This window comes from Pollicipes pollicipes, unplaced genomic scaffold (assembly GCF_011947565.3).
Source record: "Pollicipes pollicipes isolate AB1234 unplaced genomic scaffold, Ppol_2.1 Scaffold_7231;HRSCAF=8579_pilon_pilon_pilon, whole genome shotgun sequence".
Classification (NCBI taxonomy): Eukaryota; Metazoa; Arthropoda; class Thecostraca; order Pollicipedomorpha; family Pollicipedidae; genus Pollicipes; species Pollicipes pollicipes.
The window spans coordinates 45,294,718-45,318,053 of NW_023597034.1; the positions used below are offsets into that span (position 1 = coordinate 45,294,718).

Below are 23,336 nucleotides of genomic sequence, written 5' to 3' on the forward strand. Positions count from 1 at the left end.
GTTTGGAGGGTCCGGTCCCTCTAGACGTGTGCGAGTTTGAAAATGGCGCCTGAGGGCATCATGCATAGCTTACTGCCTTGACATGCCAATGTGGCAGCCCGCCATTCCCATTGCTAAGGAAAAGTTTTACCGCCGGCATAGAGCGAGTTTCAGCGGTATCACTGAATTTCAGTCAGTGTGTGTTGACTGAGGAGGCCATATTAAGGTGATAACTGACCAAGTCGGCGGCTTTTCACCGGTGCCGTCTGCCTCTTCAGCGGTGCGAAAGATGGGGGCATATGTGTTAGGAACTTGTTGCGCCTGTTCCACGGTGCCCCCCCCCCCCCCCCCCACCCCCTCCCCCCGACTCCACTGCTCGGCGCGTAGGAGGATGCATCGCCTGTCTGTAGCAAAACTATAGAGATGCAGCGATGGGGTACAACTTGTGTTGTGGCTGAAATGAAGCAATGTGCCTTTATGCCAAACCGCGTGCAAGCATCCTGTTGCTGTCGGAATGAATCGGTGCCATGTCCGGTGCACTGTGGCCTTTTTATGCCAACATGACCTGTATGGCCCTTCTGGCAAAGCAACTGCATTCTGGGCTCAGGACAGATACAGAGGAAGGAAGGGAGGGGGGTTACGGAGGCATGTGCCGCCCTGGCCCCACGGGTCACGCAACGAGAAGGCCTGCCGAAACGTATAAAGAAACGGCGCCCCTGTGGTAGTTTACGTCGTAACGCAAACAGACGCCCTTTTGGTAGTCCGTGGGCCTTCTCTGATATCAAACGGTTGATTTCATTGGTTTCAGACATAAACAGGGGATTCAAGCATCTTTTATCAAACTCAAGGAACGGCAATATCTCTTGACTGTCGACGTATATGATAGGCAGGAAGACGTATCCATTAGAACGCGTGGGAGCCAAGGAGTGCATTTTCGAGAGTTGTGGAATGTGAATGCAATAAAATGAGGGGGGGGGGGCGGGGGTGAAATGCCATATTCAAGACAGCAGCGCACCTCACCATTTTTTTCTTTTAAAATAACGCAGTTTGCATTTGTTGTTGGCTCTCGGCCTCGGCATCAGAGCTCCCTGGTTTCCACGGCCCGGGGCCGGCCTACCGGTGACGTGTCCCGGATGCGGCCCTCCTTGTCTGGATGCATCTTGAAGCTGCGCGTGCGACGTGCGTTTTTTCGCTACACACCCGCAGGTTGGCACGGAGATGGTTCTCGCATCCCATGTGGTTGCTTCAGGTCGGATGTGGTCGGATATGAACGTGATATGGTGTGACCAGACCGCATGAAGTGGGCTGTCAGACCAGATCAGCGAAGTTATTGTGTTTAAGGTTCTACAAATTACTTTGAGTATCCAACGGAACGAACGCGGTGGATTTAGGTCAGGAGAATGCATCAGAGACAGCAGTTTGCAATAAGAACCAAGTGATCACATTTTCTCCGAGGTGTATTTTTAGACACCACGTGGTCGTCTTGGCGGTGTGAGGCGCGCGCTGTTTCACTAGAATTGCGGCTCGTCACTTTGGTGGCTTCTTTTCCGTTCCAGAGCTGTCCAGACTTTGTTCATCACTTCAATGGACCCGGAAGTTCGGCAACTCGACGCTCCAAGAAGTTCAGCACCTCAACGTACCCAAAAGTTCAGCTCCTCGACATACGAGGAAGTTCAGAAGTCTCGACGTACTGGGGAGAGTTGAACGTGAGTGAACTACTGCACGTTCAAAATTATTAAATTATCTCCTGAACCCATGCTATTCATTGGATGCCAGCGCAAAAGTTGCGTTGAAAACGTGGAGTTTCGTTTTAAGGGCAATCAGCATTGTTCCTCATTGATAGCTGCATTATCAACTCAGTTGCCTTGCTTCATCCTTCAATAGCGTCACGAAAGGACCAACGCGCGATCAACACGTCAATGACGTGTATCGGAAAACAGAGGCAAGAAAGACACATTTTCTTGAGCTTGCTTAACAAATAAATGACACTCACTTGAAAGTTAAATAACTACCGTTTCCTGAATATCACTGTCGAAGTACGGCAGCTGTGTGTATAGGCCTAAAGCAACCTGCTAACAAAAGGAATCCCTGGCGAGATGGGCAGGGCGGAGGGTGTTAGCCGTCTCTGCTGGGATTGGGTCCGCCCCTGCGCGGCCAGGGTGTGCCCGCGGCGGTGTCCGGTCGAGGTCAGCCCGGCAGCGGCCGGCCAATGCAGTGGGCATCTAAGTACCGCGCTGATTGGTGGTTCGGACCAGGCTGGTTCGGCAGGCAGTTCAGGCGAAAGCCTGACACATGTGTATTTACCTGCGGCCGGTGTCACTCCGTCGTCGCCTCCATCGCCACTTAACTATGTGGTCACACATCACCTGAGCTAACAGCACAACAGAAGACCGCGCACCTGCGACGCTTTGCGAGTTCGTAGTGCAGTTCATTGTGGGCTTTTCGAAATGCCTCCGCTGATCTGGCACCAATACCCTGTTGAGTTGCTTCCCTTGAAGTAGTCCACATCACTCCACTGACGATCTGATACACGATTCTGTACCAGATCAGTAGGACTGGCTGAACGATGAGAACGTTAAAGCAATACTCGTAATTTATAGGCAGCTTGCTGCTATCATGTTTGAAGACGGAGAGACTGCACGACGCGCACGCATGAAGCAGCCTCCTGCGCAACCGCTGCTGCGTTGAGAATTGTTCTTCACTCCTCCATCTGGCCCAACTAACAATGAGGCTGATTCCAAGCGCTCCGCCGAGCTGTTGCACTCAATCAATGCGCAGTACCTTCGAACACAGCTCAAGGTGACCTTTGACGACAGACCGGTCATGCCAGCGCAGCTCGCGACCACCTGTGTTTGTCTGGGGACGACAACGACCAGCGGCGTCCGCTCTGCCCCCGGGGGTCGGCTGGTCACTACAAAGCGGCGGTACGGCCGGGGCATGGTCGCAGTCGGCTCTCTCAGCCCAGGCCTCCGCCAGCAGCGCCCCTCTCGCTCCGCCCTCCACTTCGACACCAGCAGCAGCATGGCTCCCAGCAACATGTACGCGTCGGAGGACCGCCAGGTCGCCCACCTGCCCGGCAACGAGATCGACTGTGAGTAACCCTGGTCCGGGACAACGTCGAGGCAGGGCGTGGGTGGACTGTGAGTGTCCAGCCCCGAGGTACGGGGTGGGTGGACCGTGAGTGTCCAGCCCCAGGGTGGAGGGTGGACGCACTGTGAGTGTCCAGCCCCGCGGTAGAGGGTGGGTGGACTGTGAGTGTCCAGCCCCGGGTTGGAGGGTGGGTGGACTGTGAGTGTCCAGCCCCGGGTGGGAGGGTGGACGCAATGTGAGTGTCCAGCCCCGGGGTGGAGGGTGGGTGGGGGTGGAGGGTGGACTGTGAGTGCCCAGCCCCGGAGTAGAGGGTGGGTGGACTGCGAGTGTCCAGCCCCGGGTTGGAGGGTGGACTGTGAGTGTCCAGCCCCGGAGTAGAGGGTGAGCGGACTGTGAGTGTCCAGCCCCAGGGTGGAGGGTGGACGCACTGTGAGTGTCCAGCCCCGGGGTAGAGGGTGGGTGGACTGTGAGTGTCCAGCCCCGGGGTAGAGTGTGGGTGGACTGTGAGTGTCCAGCCCCGGGTTGGAGGGTGGGTGGACTGTGAGTGTCCAGCCCCGGGTTGGAGGGTGGGTGGACTGTGAGTGTCCAGCCCCGGGTTGGAGGGTGGGTGGACTGTGAGTGTCCAGCCCCGGGTTGGAGGGTGGACGCACTGTGAGTGTCCAGCCCCGGGGTAGAGGGTGGGTGGACTGTGAGTGTTCAGCCCCGGGTTGGAGGGTGGGTGGACTGTGAGTGTCCAGCCCCAGGGTAGAGTGTGGGCGTACTGTGAGTGTCCAGCCCCGGGTTGGAGGGTGGGTGGACTGTGAGTGTCCAGCCCCGGGTTGGAGGGTAGACGCACTGTGAGTGTCCAGCCCCGGGGTAGAGGGTGGGTGGACTGTGAGTGTCCAGCCCCGGGGTAGAGTGTGGGGGGACTGTGAGTGTCCATCCCCGGGTTGGAGGGTGGACGGACTGTGAGTGTCCAGCCCCGGGGTAGAGGGTGGGTGGACTGTGAGTGCCCAGCCCCGGAGTAGAGAGTGGGTGGACTGTGAGTGTCCAGCCCCGGGGTAGAGTGTGGGTGGACTGTGAGTGTCCAGCCCCGGGTTGGAGGGTGGACGCACTGTGAGTGTCCAGCCCCGGGGTGGAGGGTGGGTGGACTGTGAGTGTCCAGCCCCGGGGTGGAGGATGGGTGGACTGTGAGTGGCCAGCCCCGGGGTGGAGGGTGGACGGACTGTGAGTGCCCAGCCTCGGGACAGAAGGTGGACGGAACAAGTGCCCAGTCCCGGGATAGAGGGTGGACGCACTGTGGGTGCCTAGCCCCGGGGTAGAGGGCAACAGGACTGTGAGTGCCTGGCCGCGGGGTGGAGGTTGGACGGACAGCGAGCGCCCAGCCCCGGGGCAGAGGGTGGGCGCAGTGGCTGAACGTTCGCGCTCGTGCAGGCGGCAGGGCGGGCCTTTGGTTACCTACATACAGCTGGTTCACAGACCTCCGCTCTGCCGAAATGCGTTAGAACACTTCAGAAACGAAGAGCCCGTTTTTCAAATGCGTTACTTCCATCCATCGATAAGTAAGTCTGGCGTTAAATATGACGAGAAGTTTGCGCAAGTGTATTTGTAGCAACATGAGACAAAGTGTCAAAAGAGACAGCAACGCGCACTGCATCCTGGTATATGCATGAGCCGTCGGAATGCCTGTCTTCGGAGGTTGTACAAAGCTCACGCGCAGCTAGCATAAGTCATGCACTGAGCGTTTTCGTAACAGCATCTTCGTGGCGGTCATCGTACATCTCACTGTTGGTCATTCGGCAGCGCTGCGGCGTCAGTTCGACCTGCTGGACACGGACGAGGACGGCATCATCTCCTCGGAGCACCTGACCAACGTCCTCCGCAGCATCGAACTGAACATCACCGACTCAGAGATGACAGACGTCATGACCAAGACCGACATTGACGGTATGAACAAGAATGGCCTGCATGTGAATGTTCTGTTGCTTTTAGGACTGCGTTTCCAGTAGACTTACTGTACATGGAAGCATTGCCAACGCATGTGCCGAAACGAAGACAAGCTTGCGTTGCAGGGGACGGACTGATCACGTTCGAGGATTTCTTGTGCGCCTTGACCTATGCCCGAAAGGAGAACATGGTGAAGACGGCCCACGAGCGTGAAGTCACGCTCAGGCAGACCTTCCAGGTGAGTAGACATCTGCGCCGTCCGTGCAGCGCGGCGCGAGGGCGTACCTGCCGTCCGATAATGCAAAAGCGGGCAGCATGGAACCGAGCTAATCACATATGGTATAGCGGTTTGTTGCACCGCTCAATATTGTCTCGTCAGTTTATGACAACACATGACACTGCAGAACGAAGTTATACTTAACAGTGTATACTTAACAGTGACAATGACTGGTACTGCTCCCAGATCTTCGACCGTCAGAACTTTGGCACCATCAGCCCCAAGGACATCTGGAACGTTCTCAAAAGTCTGGGAAAGAACATCTCGCTGGAGGAAAGTAAGTCAACTTAAGTGTCACGTTCGAGCATACATGTGTGCATGTATGTACATATATATATATATATATATATATATATATATATATATATATATATATATATGACGGAGGGCTATAACCGAAGCAGACAAGTTTACTGTACGCCATGTATATGTATATGCTCCACAGCTGAAAGCTGTTTCTTGTTTGCTAAGCTGTTGGAAAATCTTCAGCCTTTTAGACGAATATTATCATTAGCAGGACGTGTCGCATGTCGTGGAACTAGCGTCGTGCTAGCGTATGCGGTTGGTATCGCCACGCACGTGTGACGCCGCAACAGCTGGGGATGGGGTGGAGTGAATGGGGCTAATGAAACCTTTATGAAATCATCTCAAAGAGCCTCATCGGTGTACTGCGCTGAAGTTACGCTGATTGTGACGTTCCTTGACACAGCGTTTGCGTGCCTGTTCAGAGATCACATTGTTCGACAAATGGCGGCTATGAGAGTGCCAGGCCTGGCCATTTTGGCCGACGAAATCAACGTGTTCGGATTTATTTGCTCTAGAGCTACTGCTTGGACCAATGCCTTACGGATTCGTGGCAGTTTGACAGATTGGTGGCTGTTCTTTATCCACCAGGCTCTGTTAAGTAAAGAAGTCACCAAACATGACGCGTAGAACTGCACTGACACTATTTGCGCAGGCTACCGGCGCAGGCTACAAAAGACTCTTTGTTGTCCCTTGTTTGTGAGGTGTCATGCCACGTGTGCTTGCGTCCCACTCTCCCTGATAAGCTATGTGTTGACTGTGCGTCACGCGGAAGCAGAGGCCACGGGGCACGGCATTCTTCTGCTCGCGAAGGGTTTACGATAGCGCCAGGACGGGAAATGGCAAGACACTTTAAAACGAACTTTGGTGCCACCCCCTCTCGGTGTGGTTCACGCATACTTGATCAAAGCAGGACACCGGACGTTCTTTGTTGTCATGAATCACGATATGGCTGATCTGAGAATGCTGCGGAGCACAGGTGACATATAATGCGTTCGGATCCCAGAGAAATGCTACAAGCTGATTGGCCACTCAGGAAACAGACCGCAGCCAAGTGTCATGCGGCAAGCACCTTTCAGAGTCCGACGTCGCAATCTTGTCCTCGGCGCCTGAATGGGTCTGCATCGTGAGTAATGTGCTGTCCGATTTCGCAAAGAACGAGTGCGTGTACATAGCCATAACCACACAATCTGTGCGTTGCAGTCGAGGAGATCGTGGAGGAGATTGACGAGGATGGCGACAGCCGCATCTCCTACCCGGGTACGGAGGACCGGCAGCGGACGGTGGATGAGTACCGACAGCGGACTCCGCACAGTCTGCCCGGTCAACCCCCCCCCCCCCCCCTTACCTGGGTACCGCCGGGGAGAGCTGGGTTGCCGCCCATGACCGTTCAGATCTCAAGTCTCTCTATTTCGCGATGTGAGGCTGCTTTTTAAAGGCTTTGAATAGGGTGTAATTCCTCGCAAAACATCTGAGTAAGTCTAAGTAAGCGATCACTGGTGACTTCCGCCGTCGCTAAGCGTGTTGCACCACTCAACTGTCAGGCGAAAAGCCACCAAGACCACGATTATGCTACAAATATCCCTCGCCGCTGTTGGGTGACAAATTGGTTAATTTCTATCTGGGCCACCCCGTACTTTTGAAAGTTGCCGCAAATTGCAACCAATTGTTCGTTTCCCAATCTAGGCGCGATCATGGGAAACACTCGTCACAAAACACCCTTAATTTGCTGGGACTTTCGTTTTAACGCCCACTTGGTTATGAAAAGTTTCAGCGGCTAAACGGCCCCAATGGGATGCGAGTATCACATATCGCAAGAAATTTCATCACGGTAGCTTACGTCCATAGCGTCACGGTGCCGGTGTAGTAGTGTACCAGCAACGGCTGCTGTTCTCACCAAGCCAAGACGCAAAACTGGCAATTTTGCACGCGTCTTAGATACGCTGGGGCTAGAAAAAAGCTGTTCCTGCAGTCCCAACTTGCCGCTCGTTTCAGTAAGAATGGAAATAGAATACTGCTCTGGCAGGCCCGATGCCTTCCCCAATGACTCGTTCCACACCCAAGCAGGCACGCTCCACACTGCCACGCTTGTCTTGCCTAACGATGTGCCCAACCGGGTTTTTGCCTCGTGTTCTTCTGTGATGCAGGCGCAGCTGGGCCGCGGCTGTCGGTGAGCTGATGCCGTATTTTCGCCGACAGCAACCACATGGGTGGGGGAGCGGTAGCCGCCTTTCAAAGAGACGGTGCTAGTCTCGCGTCCTATACGATAGTGCGTCATGCCACTCGTTCGTGCTCGCCGTATATGCCCGCACAAGCCTCCTGCCGCCGCCAACAATCTCCGCCGCCTGGCGGGTACCTCCAGCGGCGCGTAACGCCACTCCGACGGCCATTTCAGAGTTCAAGCAGGTTGTCCTGGCTGGCGGCGCGTAACAACACCGGCCGCTGACAGCGCCGGAACCTGCCCGGACCGGCCCACCCACCGGACCCGAATGGCATCGACCGACAACGCTCCCACCGCCGACCTGACCGGCACTTCCCCTCCCCCCCCCCCCTGCTCGAGCACGCCGGCGGCCTGCCCGTTAGATGGGATGAGCGGCTCTCGCGCGTCAGGCGCATCATCGCTCCTCACTTGAACGGCTCGCTGCTCGGCTCCCGATACTCTGTCAGCTTTTCGCATCGTTGTGGTGTTTAGATTACATAAGGGCACGTTACGTTCCAGCTGGAACAACGTCGCTTCTCGAAATATACCTTAAAAATTCACGTCGGTTTGGTTGGAGAATGTCTGGCGAGACAATTCGAAGATTTAGAGGGGAAACACAAATTACGTCCGACGTCATAACCGCTTTCTTCTATTTAGTACACGACAAAATAGCAGATGAAGTGCATACAGACCAATCCATTGCCCCCAGATGGGCACTTGATAACAACGGCCTGCGCCTGACCGACACATTGACCTGATCCAGAGCTGATCAAGTCGTGCGCTGTACGCAGTCGAGACGAGAAAATTATCCATTTCAAAAACACAGCAATATGTGTTACTCCAACGGGCACCAAGATCGCGCAAAAAAAGTTCCTGAATGACGGAGATCAACAGAGATCCTCGAATTCCACACAAGCAGCGCCATCTATGCATTCTGGAATACCAGCGCCGCCTACGACCCGCCAACGCATTTCACTGCGCGCAATATCTGTGGGTACGTTCAGAAAATATCGTGACGCATGCATTAAGTGCGTAGGCAATTATGCCTACAGAAATAAGCCTAAGATATGGAGTTCGCTGAAAGAAGTGCATACGCAAAAGCTCGTACGCGATAAGCCGTAAACAAATGCTCGTGAGGCACAAAGTCGAATGGAAAATGCTCGCATTGGATTATCAGTCCAGACAGCAGTTCGCATGGAAAAAGTTCGTGTGCTGTAGCTTCGTGAGCAGCACAGGCGTATGGGTGGAGCCCGTGGATGTACTTTACGTTATACTTTGGTAGAGAATAATGGAGAGATGCCTTAAGCCTGTGACGATGCTTGGAGAAAGCTGGCTTCAGGATTGTGGACAATACTCCTCTGAAATCGACAGATCAAACAGGACAGATCGACCACCAGGATGTCAAATTATGCACTGGTTGATCTCAAACTTCCCTGAAATTTAGTTTTCAAGGATGATCTACGGCATACAGCCGAGCCGGTGGTCCGGCCCTATCCCACGCGCAATTCAAAAACGATGCCCTCGAACAAACTTGGATCGGGTGCAGACAGGCCTCTTCCCAAAGCGGGTGCACCAAACCAGGCCAACTGCTGTATTACTACCTGGGAAATCTGATTTACTTTGTGCAAGCAATCGCTGACCGAAGTCAATGGCACGCCTCTCCGTACTTTACAAGTGAGCCAACTTGTCGCGCCCCTCGGTTGGCGTCAGTGGTGAGCTTCGTTTGGTGTTGTTTCATCCTGCTTTTGCCTTCAGACTTCCAGTTCCCACCATCCCAGTCATCTTGTGTAACCCAAAATGACGAGCTCATCCGCTGGTTGCCTAAGAGTTCTGTTCATTGTAACACCTGGCCCCTCCCACATTGACCATTCAGCGCCATCTCTTATCCATTCCTTCCCCCATTCGATGATGTGACGGCCCCGTAATGATATTTTATCAAGCACCAGACCCCACAAACGAAAGCTGAACACTAGGTTTCGCGCGCGCACTAACATCAAACCAGTTTCATTGGTGACCAACACTTTTGTACCTCGGCGTACTTTCAGATATCGAAATACAGACCTTTGCCTACGTGTTCCTGCGGAACGCACGTAATCCCTGGCGCGTACTGACATCGCGCACAATTATTTGCTTTCTTCCACACGAACTTTTGAACGTATTTGCATCTTTGTTACCATATTTTAGCTGATGACCATTTTGTCATGCGATGTTCATTTATCCCTGCGAATTCTCGCCATCACTAAGTCTTTTTGTTGCCTAACGGATCCTAACGAACATTAGGCATACGTACTCCATCTCACGAACAGCCGTCACACGCCATTCCCTTCTCGTACGTTTGCCCATAATCTATCCGGCGCATGTCAGCGCACCCCATGGCACCATACTGAATCCTTTAATGACCTCGCTGGTGGTCTCGGAGAGCCTGCCGCAACCGTCTGACATCTCCGAGAGCGGGAAAAAGTTGCGCGCAAGTGTCGCATTCATGCCTCATCGCATTTGCTCATTTGCTAATCGCGTTTGACGGGAAGATCAAAACAGAAGTGTCGAAGCGAATGCAGCACAGAGCCTAGTCTAGCTCAGATTACGTTTCACCCCCTGCCGCCGCTGACATCAATTTGACCGTCACTGCGACGAACTGGTCAGTTTCTTATCCCTGACTGCACAACCACAAAAGAGTACGTTCATGTCACATGATGTATTGGATTACGACCTCGGCCTCTCCTTCTTCTCCTTGTACAGGGCGAGCAAGGATACGTTGGCTACCTTAACAATCTTGAAACGGACACCTGGAAAGGAAACTGGTGTCAAAATCTGTTCTCGGCGTTTGCAAACGACCACTACCAATGACGTCCCTTTAACACCCAATAACCTAATCAAAACTAGTTCAATTGTTTACTAACGCAGCTACCCTACTGAATTACCTGTGGTTTCACACACTGTACGCTGTACATGTACATGTACACATGTTATCACATGTATGCTAAAGTGAAGCACGACTGGGGCTATGTAGCCCAAGATAAAACACACTGCACTCAACCTGACCCTGTCTTTGCCTACAGGTGTCAGATTCGCAAGCACAACTGACATTAGGGCAGGATATTGCATGACTACTTCACTAGATGATACAATTATACTGAGAAGCAGTCGACGTAACACTACACAACAATCAATGTTTCTGTTATACAGGAAGTTTATCAAGAGATCATGTTAGCTTGGCCGACCTGTCACCTAATGGCACATCATCCCAAAATCGTTACAGGGACCAGTACGGCGCCGCCTTGTGCGCAAGAGGACCTCCTTACCGGGGATATCGCCGACGGCGTGGCCCTTCCGACCGAAGCCGGCCACCAGCACCTCGTCGTTCTCCTCCACGTAGTTAAGGCAGCCGTCACGGGGCACGAACGCCGTGATCTTCTTGCCGTTCTTGATCAGCTGCACGCGCACACACTTACGGATGGCCGAGTTCGGCTGCTTGGCCTCCACGCCGCTGCCGGTCGGGGGGTGCGCGTCAAATGAGGCACGGCTCGGGCGCGGACTTCTCACTCAGATCGTGTCCCAAGCACGATTCGTCCGCAAATTACCGATGCACATTAATCAGTCCCGGTCAAGGATGTGCTACATTTGTGCACCATCTTAAATCACATGAATTTTGACTTGTTGCAATGCTGGCTTCATGCAGCACCCAGGGACACAAATGTCATCACTATTCTTCATCAATGCAGCATTTAAATATGAGCACCCACTTCCAACCACCCTCTGATCTAAAGAATTTATATCACAAACAAATTCAAGTGAAGGCAGTTAAAGGAACTATGATTCAAGTTGGTACGACTAGCCAAGCTACATCTACCATCAGCCAAGGCCACATGTTACCAGCCACAAATCAGACCACTACTACTTACACCTTCTCAAGGACAATGCCCTTGGCATGAGAGGCACCTCCGAAAGGGTTAGCCTTCCAGCGCGTTCCCAGGTTGGCCTTCTTGTAGTCGTTGTCGGCCCATCGCTGGACACGACGGTGCTTGACGTGCTTGCGGGCAGTGCGCAGACCACGTGGCTTACCTGGAAGAGTGAAACATCAGTGATCTGGCAATCTACATGATGTGAACTACCATGAGTATACACAGCAATCAGAACTGTGGTGATCTGTGGTCACAAAAACAAAAGGGGTCAGCCAATACACCTGATGCTAGACTGGTGAGCCTATGGTGAAGCAGCCTGGAACAGCATTTTGTGAACAATGAAGCCATAAATAGATACAGCTGTCTCAAGAAACCTGATGCTAGTACTCCTCACACTACTTGCTTGCTGTTGTATCCATAACCTTATTTTCCTTTCAACAAAAATACAGTGAACTGCAAATGCATTTGCCACATGGGTGCTCTCAAGCCAAGAACAACCACTCTAATCTGGCCATAACGCATGGGATAACACCTCATTAGTTACCCAATGGGTTGATCCACAATTGGTAGCAACTGCCAGTGACCAGCTGGGCACAATAACTCAACTTTTGATCACATGGTCAGCTGTTTCCAAGATCAATACCATTTGAGCCTCATTTCCCCATGGTGCAGCCTCCCTACACTGCAATATGCGTGCCTTCCAGGCTTACTTAAATTGATGGGCCCTCTTTTCAAGCTTCAGCAGTGCAAAAAGCTATGCTTCATCCAGGATACATAAATGACCCACAGAATATATGGCAGGTCGATGAAACATGTTGGATGCCTTACTGCTAAGCATAGCTCAGATGCTGCAGATGAAAACTTCTTTATGCACCACATTTAAGTAGGTGATGACCACTCCAGTTCAAAATCTCATCACTGTTGAGATGACTCAGCCTGTATGTGTGCCGTCGGGGGGCTTTATAACACACTCAGCTGCCGAGGCTATATGGTACCTCCTGCCTCCCACCCTAGCAGGAAGGGCAGCACAGGAGGGAATCAAACCCCACACCCGTGGTTTCCCAGATGTGCAATGGTTAACACAAGCATTACTCCATGCACTTCTGAAAAGCCACACAACTAAACCTGCAGCCCTGTTCATTTTGACTTCAGCATCTTTGAGTGAGACATGCTACACCAGCACCTACAATTCTTGGGGCTTAGTTGTTCAGGGCAAACCTGCCAGAATCTCTGGGTCAGCCAATGGTACATTCTTTGAGGCCTGGTCCCTCAGCCATAGCTTGCTGCAAGTGGGCAGGACACTTGCTTACAAAGCCTGGTCAGGGTATACATTCCTACCTCATGTTAAGAAAGAGCATTGTACACCAATCATCATTTTCAAGGCAGAACATATCATAATTAATCGTAAAACAGGTCATCTAAGCTCTTACCTTGGAACTTAAATAACTACGATAGCACTGCTTATCAAGAACCATAAAAACGTATCAGGCTAAGGTAACAAGAATTCAATGAAATGCGTTTCTTGTGTATCCAAGCAGTCTTCTGCATTGTTTATAAATTGGTCAACATGGTGGGGAAATCACATTTTTGCATGGGAATGAAAAGCAAAATGAGAAAATGGTGGCTAAACAAAACTTCTCAATACTGTACATATATATGGCATGGAACATGGTTGCCAATGGGACACTGGGTTGAAGGTGATAGGGTGGGGGTTCGGTTAGGTTAGGTTAGGTTAGGTTAGCTTGGATTAGGTTAGGTTGTTAGGCTAGGTTAGGTTATGTTATGTTATGTTATGTTATGTTAGTTTAGGTAAGGCTAGTTTAGTTTAGGCTATGTTCTGGACTATTCTGGCTTGTCCGTTTCATAAACGTACCTAGACGAGATAAAAAGTTTTTCATCACATTATTATTGTTACCTTGGTCCTGCACATTTGTTTATGGTTCTTGATAAGCAAAAAAATGCAATTATGCAACTGCAACACAGAAACGGTGCTGGGGAGTCGAGGAGGTGGGGTGCATGTGACACTCGGGAGCTCGCTACCGTAAATATTACAATTTGAAGGTAGGAGCATGAATCTACCTGTTTTAAGATGATTTACAATATGTTCCACCTTAAACACAGCAAATGGTGCACAATGACTTTTTCTTATGTTAGATAGGAATGTACACCTTCACCCAAAGCCTCTCTAGAATGGTGTAAAAAGGCTAAACCATCCTCAGATACTCATTTGGTTTGTGATCATATGGTTTACAGCTGTTAATTCACTGATCCAATTCACCTGCAATGAAACTACCAACCTAGTAAAAGCTAAGCATGCAAAAATTTTTTAGAGGGGGTGTTGTATACATACATTTGTGTTGAGTTTTGGACTGGAACAACTAGCTTGCAAAACTCTTCATGCAGTTCATGATCCCACCCTTCTTAACACCTAAATTCCTTTATATTCTAAATTACACACCCACAAAAGTGGGAAGAGTATTTCCGGGAAGATATTTCAGTCACATTGGCATTCAATATCATCACATCTTTGTTCAAATCCTGCCATTCTAGGCAGATGATGCAGCCCACCGACAGCAGTTTGGTGCACTGTTGAAGCTTGAAAGAATAGTCCTTCCATGCCAATGAGTACGAGAGGAATCCAGATTGCATAGAAGAGAATCTCTACACAAGTTGAAACCCGGCCTAACCATACCAACCTCGTGTGACAGATGAATAGTGTATTACAACAGAAAAGGAAACTGCACCATGCCTTCACGTGAGTTCTTGTGCCAAGCTGGTCACCAGCAATTGCTCCAAACTGCGTATCTACCTAGTTGGAAACTCCATTGAGGTGCCATGGCATGCGTTAGCATGCATCTTCAACCGAATAAACGCTGTTACTTATGTCACGTAAAAATCGTCGCACCAGCACATCCTTTTCAGAAGCGATGGCCGGCACAATTTACTCGCTAAAAAGCAAAACTCTTCCCGCGATAAGGGTTCAAACAGCCTAAGGACATTATTCTGCATGATAGAGTACACACATCACACCATGCCTGGCAGAAAACACAAAATAAACACAAAATACACCCACCCATCGTTTCTCCGACAGGCACCGGATTTGGAAAGGGCACACAGCGCTGCCTAGTATGAGAAGTTGTTTAATAATCCGCCAGGCAGAAAGAGCTTTTTATCCCAATTTTAGGTGGTATGATAGAAAAACTAGTTAAAGATTGATGCAATTATCTAAGAGGGTGATACACTTAAGTATTATTAAGAACATCTGTGTATTTTCTTTTCTCCTAACATTTGCTTGAATTAATCGATGTTTACCGCTTTCATCAAGAACTATATTTTCCTATAGCCTAGCACCGGCATTGACAAGGCCAGCACAAGCCTCCTTCTTAGATCCCCAGGGGCCCAAAAGGCCCGTCAATACTGATAATAAGGGGTCAAATGGAGTGCCTGAATGTCTCGAAGCGCTGACCGGAAGTCCCAATAAGGGGCATAACCATTCGGGCCAAGCCGTCAAATGTTAGTCAGAGGTACGTTTGTGCACATTAGCTGCCCTGAGTCGATGACGCCCTCTATATTGGTCAGACATTACCAGTACCAGGCAGTCGGCTTCCTGTCGGTTACGGTCTGAGGGCCCATTTTCAAGCATGGACAAGCCTGAGGTCAGCGATTTACATTCGTCGGGGCCATAAGTCAATGAGGTGCACCTGTGTCCGCCAGGGGTCCGCAGTGCCTAGCAAGGGGTTCTGCATTAGCGACGGGCCACGAGTCGGTCAGGGAAAATGTTCGAGTGGCCCGAAGAAAGCGTCGAAGGATCCCAGAACCAACGATCAAAGGTCCGATTGGAAGGTTGAAAGCCCCAAGTTGCCGGCTGTAGGTAGGATTAAGGACACTGGCCTGAAGGGCCGGTACCCCAAATGTCGGTTAGAAAGTCTCTTGCATCGATTTAGAATCCTCAGAATAATGCATGCCTTTTTCGATTACCAGAGACGATGAACACCAAACAGTAACTCCGCGTCCGTCTGAGCCCTGGGATCTCTGAAAACAATGAGGATACAAACCCATGTATCAGTACAGTAACTAGCAGGGACCCTTCGTCGGCAGGTGGGCCGAGTCGGCCAGTGGCCGTGTTCGAACGTCCCAAAAAAGGGCACGAAGGGCCCATCGAAACCCAAGATCACGGACCTCACTGAATGCTGAAGGGTCCAGAACGCTGGCTGTATGTCGCACTGGGGCCGGGACCGCAGTGTCGGGACCTTAAATACCAGCCAAAGAGCTCTTTGCGCTAATTGGGGCCTCCTGATTCGATGAGAGACCCTATATCGGTCAGGCACGTATGGTACCGAACAGCCAGCTCTGTGTCGGTCTGGGCTGGAGCCCATCTTCCAACCAGAGACAAAGCCGGGTTTCGCTATTTATAGTGATCGGATCTCTAAGTCAATGAAGGGCCGTTGCATCGGCCAGCGGCCAACAGTGCCCAGCAAGGGTTCTGTGTTGGCAACGTGCCCTGAGTCGGTCAAGGACAGCGTTAGACGGTACCCGAAGGGTCCCTCGGGACCAAAGACCAGGGACCGACTGCGAAGCTCAAGGGGCTGGCTGTAGGTCACTTTCAGTATCCCGACCCAAAGGGCCGTGACCTCAAATGTTCAAATGTTAACTAGAGAGCTTTCTTGTACTGATTGAAAGCCTTTGGGTCAATGCGGACTTCTAGTTCGGCCAGAGACTACTAGAACTAAACTACTAAACTATTGGCTCCGTGTCGGTGTAAGCCCTGGGGGCCTATTTCCAAAGCCAGAAAAAGACCGCGTCCCGCAATTTGCTTAATTGAGGTCTCTGCAACAGTGATGGCCCCAGTGTCGGTCAGTCGCACACAGTGTCTAACGTGACGGTCTGTGTCGGCGAGCGATCCCTGCCGGCCAGTAACCGTGTTCGAGGGGTCCGAGAGGCCACCAGCAACCAAAGATCAAGGGCCCGACTGGAACGCTGAAGGGTGCGAGGTCCTCAGACGAGCATGTGATCGTCAGTCATCCAACATTTTCTCCCCCTGGAATGCACCGCCCAACATGCATTGATTCCGTTCCTCGACACCGTTTTTGTGGCACGACCAGGCAGAAGAAACATCACCAAACTGTGTTTTAAATCGTTCCGTCCTGCGGTGTACTCTAGTTCGTCCTCAAAGCTCAGCTTGTTAGAGCGTCCGCCTCCCGGCTCTGAAAACTGTGGCGAGGTGGGTTTGGGTCACTGTAGGCAATCGCTATTTGTTCTCGACTGGAAAGCCTGCAGTCGGTGGCAGCGGCCGCACTAACGGCCATGTAACGTCAGAGGGCAGGATGAACCGCGCCGAGCAACGCGGCACTCATGGTGGTGGACACAGAGAGAACCGATGTGGGCATACCCTTCCCCACTTTTCAAGGAGCAGGAAGGTCAACTGCCCCCCCCCCCCTTCCCACTTTTCCAGGTTTAATTTGTGTTTAGCTTACTTTTGCGCTGCCTCAAAGGGAATGTTGCACATTTGAAAATATGAAAGCGAGCGTGAGATATGATGAAATAAGCTTACTTAAAATTGTTGGTATGCTTTTAAGTGGGAAAAATTGTCCTAGACAGCACCATTTCTTTGTGTAATGAATATGCTCCCCAATGCGTCATTGTAGCTAAAAGTTCTTAAACTGGGTTTAAAAAGTGCCCGTTGTAAAAGTGTACTGATTATGGGCGGCTCCTTTGCAACGCCTCTTTTTTGAGGGGAAACACGCCTTGGTAGTGCCCATCAAGCTGAGGAAGATGGTGCTGATGGAAGTACACACTGGACACATGGGAAGCAACAAGATGAAGCAGCTGGCCAGACGCTACGTGTGGTGGCCGGGCCTAGACTCGGAGCTGGAGGACCTGGCCAGAAGCTGCTCAGCCTGCGTGGAGAAGAGAGCGGCACCGCCGGCGTCAACTCTGTATCCGTGGGAGCCGGCTTCAGGGCCCTGGAAGCGCATCCACGTTGGCTTCGCTGGTCCGTTTCAGGGGACGATGATACTGATCGTCGCTGACAGTTTCTCCTGTGGGGGGGGGGGGGGGGGGGGGGGCTGTGGAGCAAACACACCGTCGAGATGGCGCGACCGTCGCTTATACAGCGTTTCAGGATAGATGTCGCTGTATGTGTCTGTCGGAGCGAGTCAATACACAAACCCGCACCCGATCGGACGTGTATCGGTGCAATGTGCCGCCCCAACGAGCGAAGCACCAGTGACCGGACGGTCCCACGACACTGCAACTCAATTCTGTTGTAATGTAACAACGTGTTATAGCGAAACGGCTACCGTACATATGTTAATTACAGCTTCCTGGTTTCTGTTCGTCACAGTAGATGAATTTGCTGTCAAAAATATCTTATACCTTTTTAACAACGTAACGCGAGACTGCTGAGGGCTATAAATCCGAAACGTTTGAACTGAGATATCTGATCAAATGTCACAGGCGTGTTCAACGCTATTGACTTGTTGTGTTTCCCAGTCAGTCCAAATCCGAGTGATGAGAATGTGCGGCACCGGGTGATATGCTTTGCAACGCATATAGCGGTCATCCCACCGTTGAATTTGTCCTCCAATTCCTAGTTCCGCAGCTACGATCCCACGACCACACTGAGCACTTAAATCAGACGTTATGGCTCTCTTTGTGCAACGTAGGTATGCATTCGCAGGAAATAAAATGACAAATTGTACCGTCCAACAGCGTCATCAGTCACGAGCAGTCACAGTCATACGGCCACGACCAGTCTCGGTCATCAGTCTTAACCACGACTTGACTTGTCACGCCTTGCATAATCGTGTAATTTTCATCTAGAGGCATCACACTGCAATGTTACTGGCGCCGATTTGTCATGCGAAAGTCGGTGCAACCGCCGGGTTTCCAAACTAGTTACCTCTACAGCCCGAGCAGAACTGGACAGAATGCAAGCCATATCGAAGGCAGGTTGAGATGATTTGACCAAAGTCAGCCGATAAGTTTAAGAGGCCTGAGGTGGGGCCAAAATGTCCCCGGACACTTAAAATCTGTCATCAAATGCCAAGGCAGCTATGGGGCTGAGCCATAACTATATGGAGATTGGGGCTGACTAGAAATTGTTATTTTGGAGCCATTTTGGTAACCTTGAAAGGTTTTCAATGCGGTCATTCGATGTCCTGCGCCATGCTCTGTGCTTTGCTCTGTGCTATATATGACATGTTCTGTGCCATATTATGTTTTGTGCCAGCCAGGCAACCAATCAAACTCGTTCTGCAACTGTGAAAAGTTGCAATCGCCTTTTGCACAGTGCGTGCATATGCTGGAGATATAAACAGCAAAGGTCAAGGTTTGTGCATTGAGCTGTTCCTTTGTAGTTAGCAGCTCCATTGTTCTTCCCTTGCTTTGGGTCGTTTGATCTCGTTCATTACTGTACCTGTTGTTTGATTGTTTGATTTCGCACTGACTGTTCCATTCGGGGCCCGATGCTAGGTGACACCATAGCACCAAGAGGGTCAACACACTCGCAATGTACAAGTTCTGTAGGTCCCGATCGCATGTCTTCGTGCATAAATAAACACATCCTGTTATTATATAATACACCTACTCTACCTACAGATCTGCACCGGTCGCACACCTTCAGACACGGCCAACCGCAGGTCTACAAACCTGGCACGTTAGCAGATTTCTAGAGTAACGTAGACGCAGGTCTTTAGGCCAGGAGCGGCCACAGTTCGTGTGAGAGTATGTCGGCACGTACATTTTTTTCAGGCAAAATGGTGGCTGCTAAGGAAGGCTGGTTTTTAGCTGCACACAATAGTTTCGCGTTGCACGAGTTGTATGTTCCGCATCAACTGCCAATGTTGCAGAGTTGTGACGTTCAGCACTGATATATTACTTGCGGGACGAGGGGTATATCAGAAGCATCGTTCGTGGTTTGGTGTGAACACCTCTCGTTGCTACACCCCAAATGTATTGTTGAGGCGTTCAAACGAAATTGAGAAGAATCGAGATGGCCTAGCACTCATCAAGACGTCCACAATGGTTGGAACATGCCGTAAATAATCTTCCTGGAATATCTAATTGCATTTTGTGACATAATTGCACTTTTGTAATTGCATTTGAAAGGGCATACCATGACGTCATGTATCTGATTCAGCGCTGAGTGATCCAGAGCTAACGATAATTGTAATCATGGCAGGCAGCAATATATGCTCCTTGTCCCTTCGCGGTCCTTGCTTAACCTTGCACTGGTTTTGTCCTCCTCCTCCCCCCCCCCCCCTCCATTCCAACCAACCAACGCGCAACAAGTTGCGACCTCTCCGCAGTCCGCTACCAAACGACTCCGACACTAGAGAACCCTCCCGCCAATTGACCAGTAACTTCAGTCTCGTGCAACACCAGACCGCGAACGATCAGCAGATCGGCCGACGCAGCCGATTACGGAAACCTAATAACAATAGTGGTGTTCGGCTGTATACCGTGCGGCAGGAAATGGTATCACGGTCCCAGGCGCTGCCCTCACAACCATAATGGCCAGGCATCGTATCCAAGCGGACACAGGTGAAACTATTTTGTGAACATTATGTACTGTGGATGTTATGAACTGTGGGCATCATGAACTGTGGACATTTCGAAACATGCACCGTATGTACTGTGGCATTATACATGTCGTTTCATGACAAATACATGCGGTTTCCAGACTATCCTGGGGGGCATGTGCTACAAACAGCGGGTCGTCAAGCCTGCCCATCTCCAACCGACATCAGCACTGCTAGACCTGATCGTCACAAACGTGACAGGTCTTCGGTGCTCAGCTGAGGTCCGCCCGAGCCTGTGGCGGACCGTTAAGGTGCTACTCTGCGCTCTCGTCCCTAGAGAGCGCCGACGGTCATTCACCACCACTTGCGACCGTGGAAACGCATCGACAGGGACGCGTTCGCCCTGAGTCTGCTATTCGCCGATTGGAAGCCGTTGTACACCGCTGGCACCGCCCATGACAAGGTGGACGCATTAATGGAAGTGTGGAACGTCGCAGTCGACGTTTAGTGCTCGACCATAACCGTGACGTCACGCCGGCCCGGCTGTCCACGGCTGCGCGGAGATGCTGAAGTCTCCGCAGTCATGGAGGAGCGTGACTGCGTCCGCGAGACTTGGGAGCGCTGACGTACCACAGAGGCGCGCCGCGTGTGCCAGCGGCGCCGTAACAGAGTGAAGGGACTGATCACTCGCGAGCGACGCTCCTGTCTGTGCAGCGGTCTGCTGACAGTTCAGCGAGACTTCTGAAGCTGTTTCAAGCAGTTTGGACTGCAGCCAGCGAGTGGGTGCGACACACCCGATCACGACGTGGGCACCCGGGCGGACGCACTCAATGCCCACTTCCTTGCCGTTGGCCCCCGCGTCGCTGCGGAGGCGGTGGCAGTGCGTGGTGGTGCAGCTGCGCCCCCGGCTGGACCATGCCCGCACCGTGTTTGTGCTTTGGTGTTCTCTATGCATCCAGCCACTCTACCGGAGCTCTCTAACTAAATAAAACATAAATCTAAAGGGAAACCCGACAGGGAATCGAGAAATGGAGATAAAACAGAAGCTCAGAGACGGGACAGCATGGCTGACATTTCAGAAAAAGGGGAACCATGTGAAGACAGATGTGTACGGAACACAGCCGCACCATAATTCATCCACGGGTCTTGGATAAATTCTGTGCTAACAACACAGACAGATCGGACAAATAATGTCATAGCTACAAAATGCATCGCCACTCATCCGACTTTGGCAGCACAATTCTCTCGATCGACTGCATTAAAAACGCGTCTAACGTACAATTTTCGGGGTGAACGCACGCGCCCTTGGCGTATCGACATTGGAAACCCGATAATGCAACACAAAATCTACAAGACGACACAGCACCCATCAACGTTAGTCAGCTGCATTAGCTTGCAAACGGAAACAGTGCAAACAAATTCGTAATTGGTGTACAGCTTCCCACTGCATCTCGACAACACAAATACCACGTTACGACACTACCACAGCGGTACGTCTACGCGCTCGCCTCCAGCAGACAGAGGCGCCCCGCCGGCCGCGCGCACGTACCCCCGGCCGTTTTGATTTCGGCGGAGCGCACCCTACCATCGGAACCACAGAACGGCCTCACTACCCTGGCTAGCGGCCAGTGCCCACGCGGCTCGTTGTCATCGACCATCAGGACGAGGTCGCCAGTCTCCAGATTCCTCGTCTCCTGCAGCCACCTACACCGCACCGTCAGCTCTGGCAGATATTCTCGACGCCACCGCTTCCAGAAGTGATCGACGACGCGTTGAGCGTGCCGCCAGCGTCGTCTGCGACTCATGTCGGAGTCATCGAATATGCCGGGCGGCAGATTTGGGCTGGCGCGACCGATCAGGAAGTGATTAGGGGTCAGCGCCTGCAGGTCGTTTGGGTCAGCGCTGACGTGAGTGAGAGGTCGACTGTTTAGCAGATCCTCGGCTTCAGCCATGACGGTCAGCAGCATTTCGTCGGTGACCGTGTTGTTACCGATGATTGCCACGAGTGCGCGCTTGGCAGAGCGTGCCACCCGTTCCCAGACGCCACCTAAGTGTGGAGAGGCAGGCGGGTTGAATCGCCAGTCGATATCCTCTTGTGTCATGGCGTCAGCGGTTCGGTTTTGCTGGAGTTCTCGCAAGCATTTGCGGAGCCCATGCTCTCCCGCCTTCAGGTTGGTGCTGTTGCCGCTGAATGTCTGCTGAGGACGGCCCCGTCTGGCGCTCATGCGCCTGAGCGCCATTATGAAGCTGTCAGTGTCAAGTGAGTGTGCGACTTCGATGTGTACCGAACGCGTCACCATGCAGGTGAATATGTAGCCGTACCTCTTCTCGGTTTTCCTCATCTTTCTCACCACGATCGGGCCGAAGAAGTCGAGGTCAGCGGCAGAGAAAGGCGGCCCGCGTAGGCTTACTCTGTGAACTGGCAGGTCAGCCATCACTGGCGGGTTCGGCGTCACCCGTCTTCTCCTGCGGAACCAGCACGGGGCTGTCCACCTTTTCACGGCCGCTCTACCGCACAGGATCTAGAATCGCTCACGAAGGGAGCACAGAACGTGATCTGGTCCGCTGTGCGCGAGGCGCTGGTGCCTGTCCGTGATGACCAGGCGAGTGACGCCATGGATTGGAGGCAGCAACACCTGATGGCGTTTTCGTACGTGACCTTGGCGTGTCGCAGCTGTCTTCCGACTCTGATGAGTCCATCCGTGTCCAGGTACGGACTGAGCGGCAGCAGCCTGTTGCGACGTGGCAGTGCAACTTTTTGTCTCAGGGCGTCCAGCTCAGTGGGAAAGTCGTCCGCCTGGGCCTGGGCACACCTCCTCGGCATCACGAAGTTCAGTCACCGACAAAGGGCCGAAGCTTCTGTCGTCTTTTGCAGCCTTGCAGTTCTTGCAGAACCGTCGAGGCCATGCCGTCACCCGGAGGAGCTTCAACCGGGACGAGAATTTGGCTGGTTGGATGACCAGGTCAGGCTGGGTCACCGCGGTCACTGTCGCGACCTTTTCTTCCGTGGAGTCCTCTTGCTGGATGTCGTTCGAAGGTTCAGCCGGCCATGCCTCTGGAGGCAGCGACAAGAAGCCGGGTCCTTGCAACCAGTCACATTCGCTTTTGCAGAGCTCTGATGTACTGCAGCTCCTGGA

The 23,336-nt window shown here is 52.0% G+C and overlaps 2 protein-coding genes across 2 annotated transcripts; one reads left to right on the forward strand and one right to left on the reverse strand.

Annotated features, from left to right (window-relative positions):
* Window positions 1–2,914: 2,914 nt before the first annotated feature.
* LOC119110444 (calmodulin-A) lies at window positions 2,915–8,335 on the forward strand. The gene is made up of 6 exons (XM_037234274.1): window positions 2,915–3,070; window positions 4,852–4,995; window positions 5,121–5,233; window positions 5,459–5,549; window positions 6,779–6,835; window positions 7,971–8,335. Exons 1-6 carry the CDS (start codon window positions 2,917–2,919, stop codon window positions 8,003–8,005), a joined length of 594 nt encoding a protein of 197 aa, XP_037090169.1. The 5' UTR covers window positions 2,915–2,916; the 3' UTR covers window positions 8,006–8,335.
* A 2,120-nt stretch (window positions 8,336–10,455) lies between these two features.
* On the reverse strand, window positions 10,456–14,798 carry RpS23 (ribosomal protein S23). The gene is made up of 4 exons (XM_037234159.1): window positions 14,751–14,798; window positions 11,678–11,837; window positions 11,078–11,262; window positions 10,456–10,561 (listed from the first exon to the last, which is right to left on the reverse strand). The coding sequence occupies exons 1-4, from the start codon at window positions 14,752–14,754 to the stop codon at window positions 10,479–10,481; spliced, it is 432 nt and encodes a 143-aa protein (XP_037090054.1). The 5' UTR covers window positions 14,755–14,798; the 3' UTR covers window positions 10,456–10,478.
* Window positions 14,799–23,336: the final 8,538 nt, after the last annotated feature.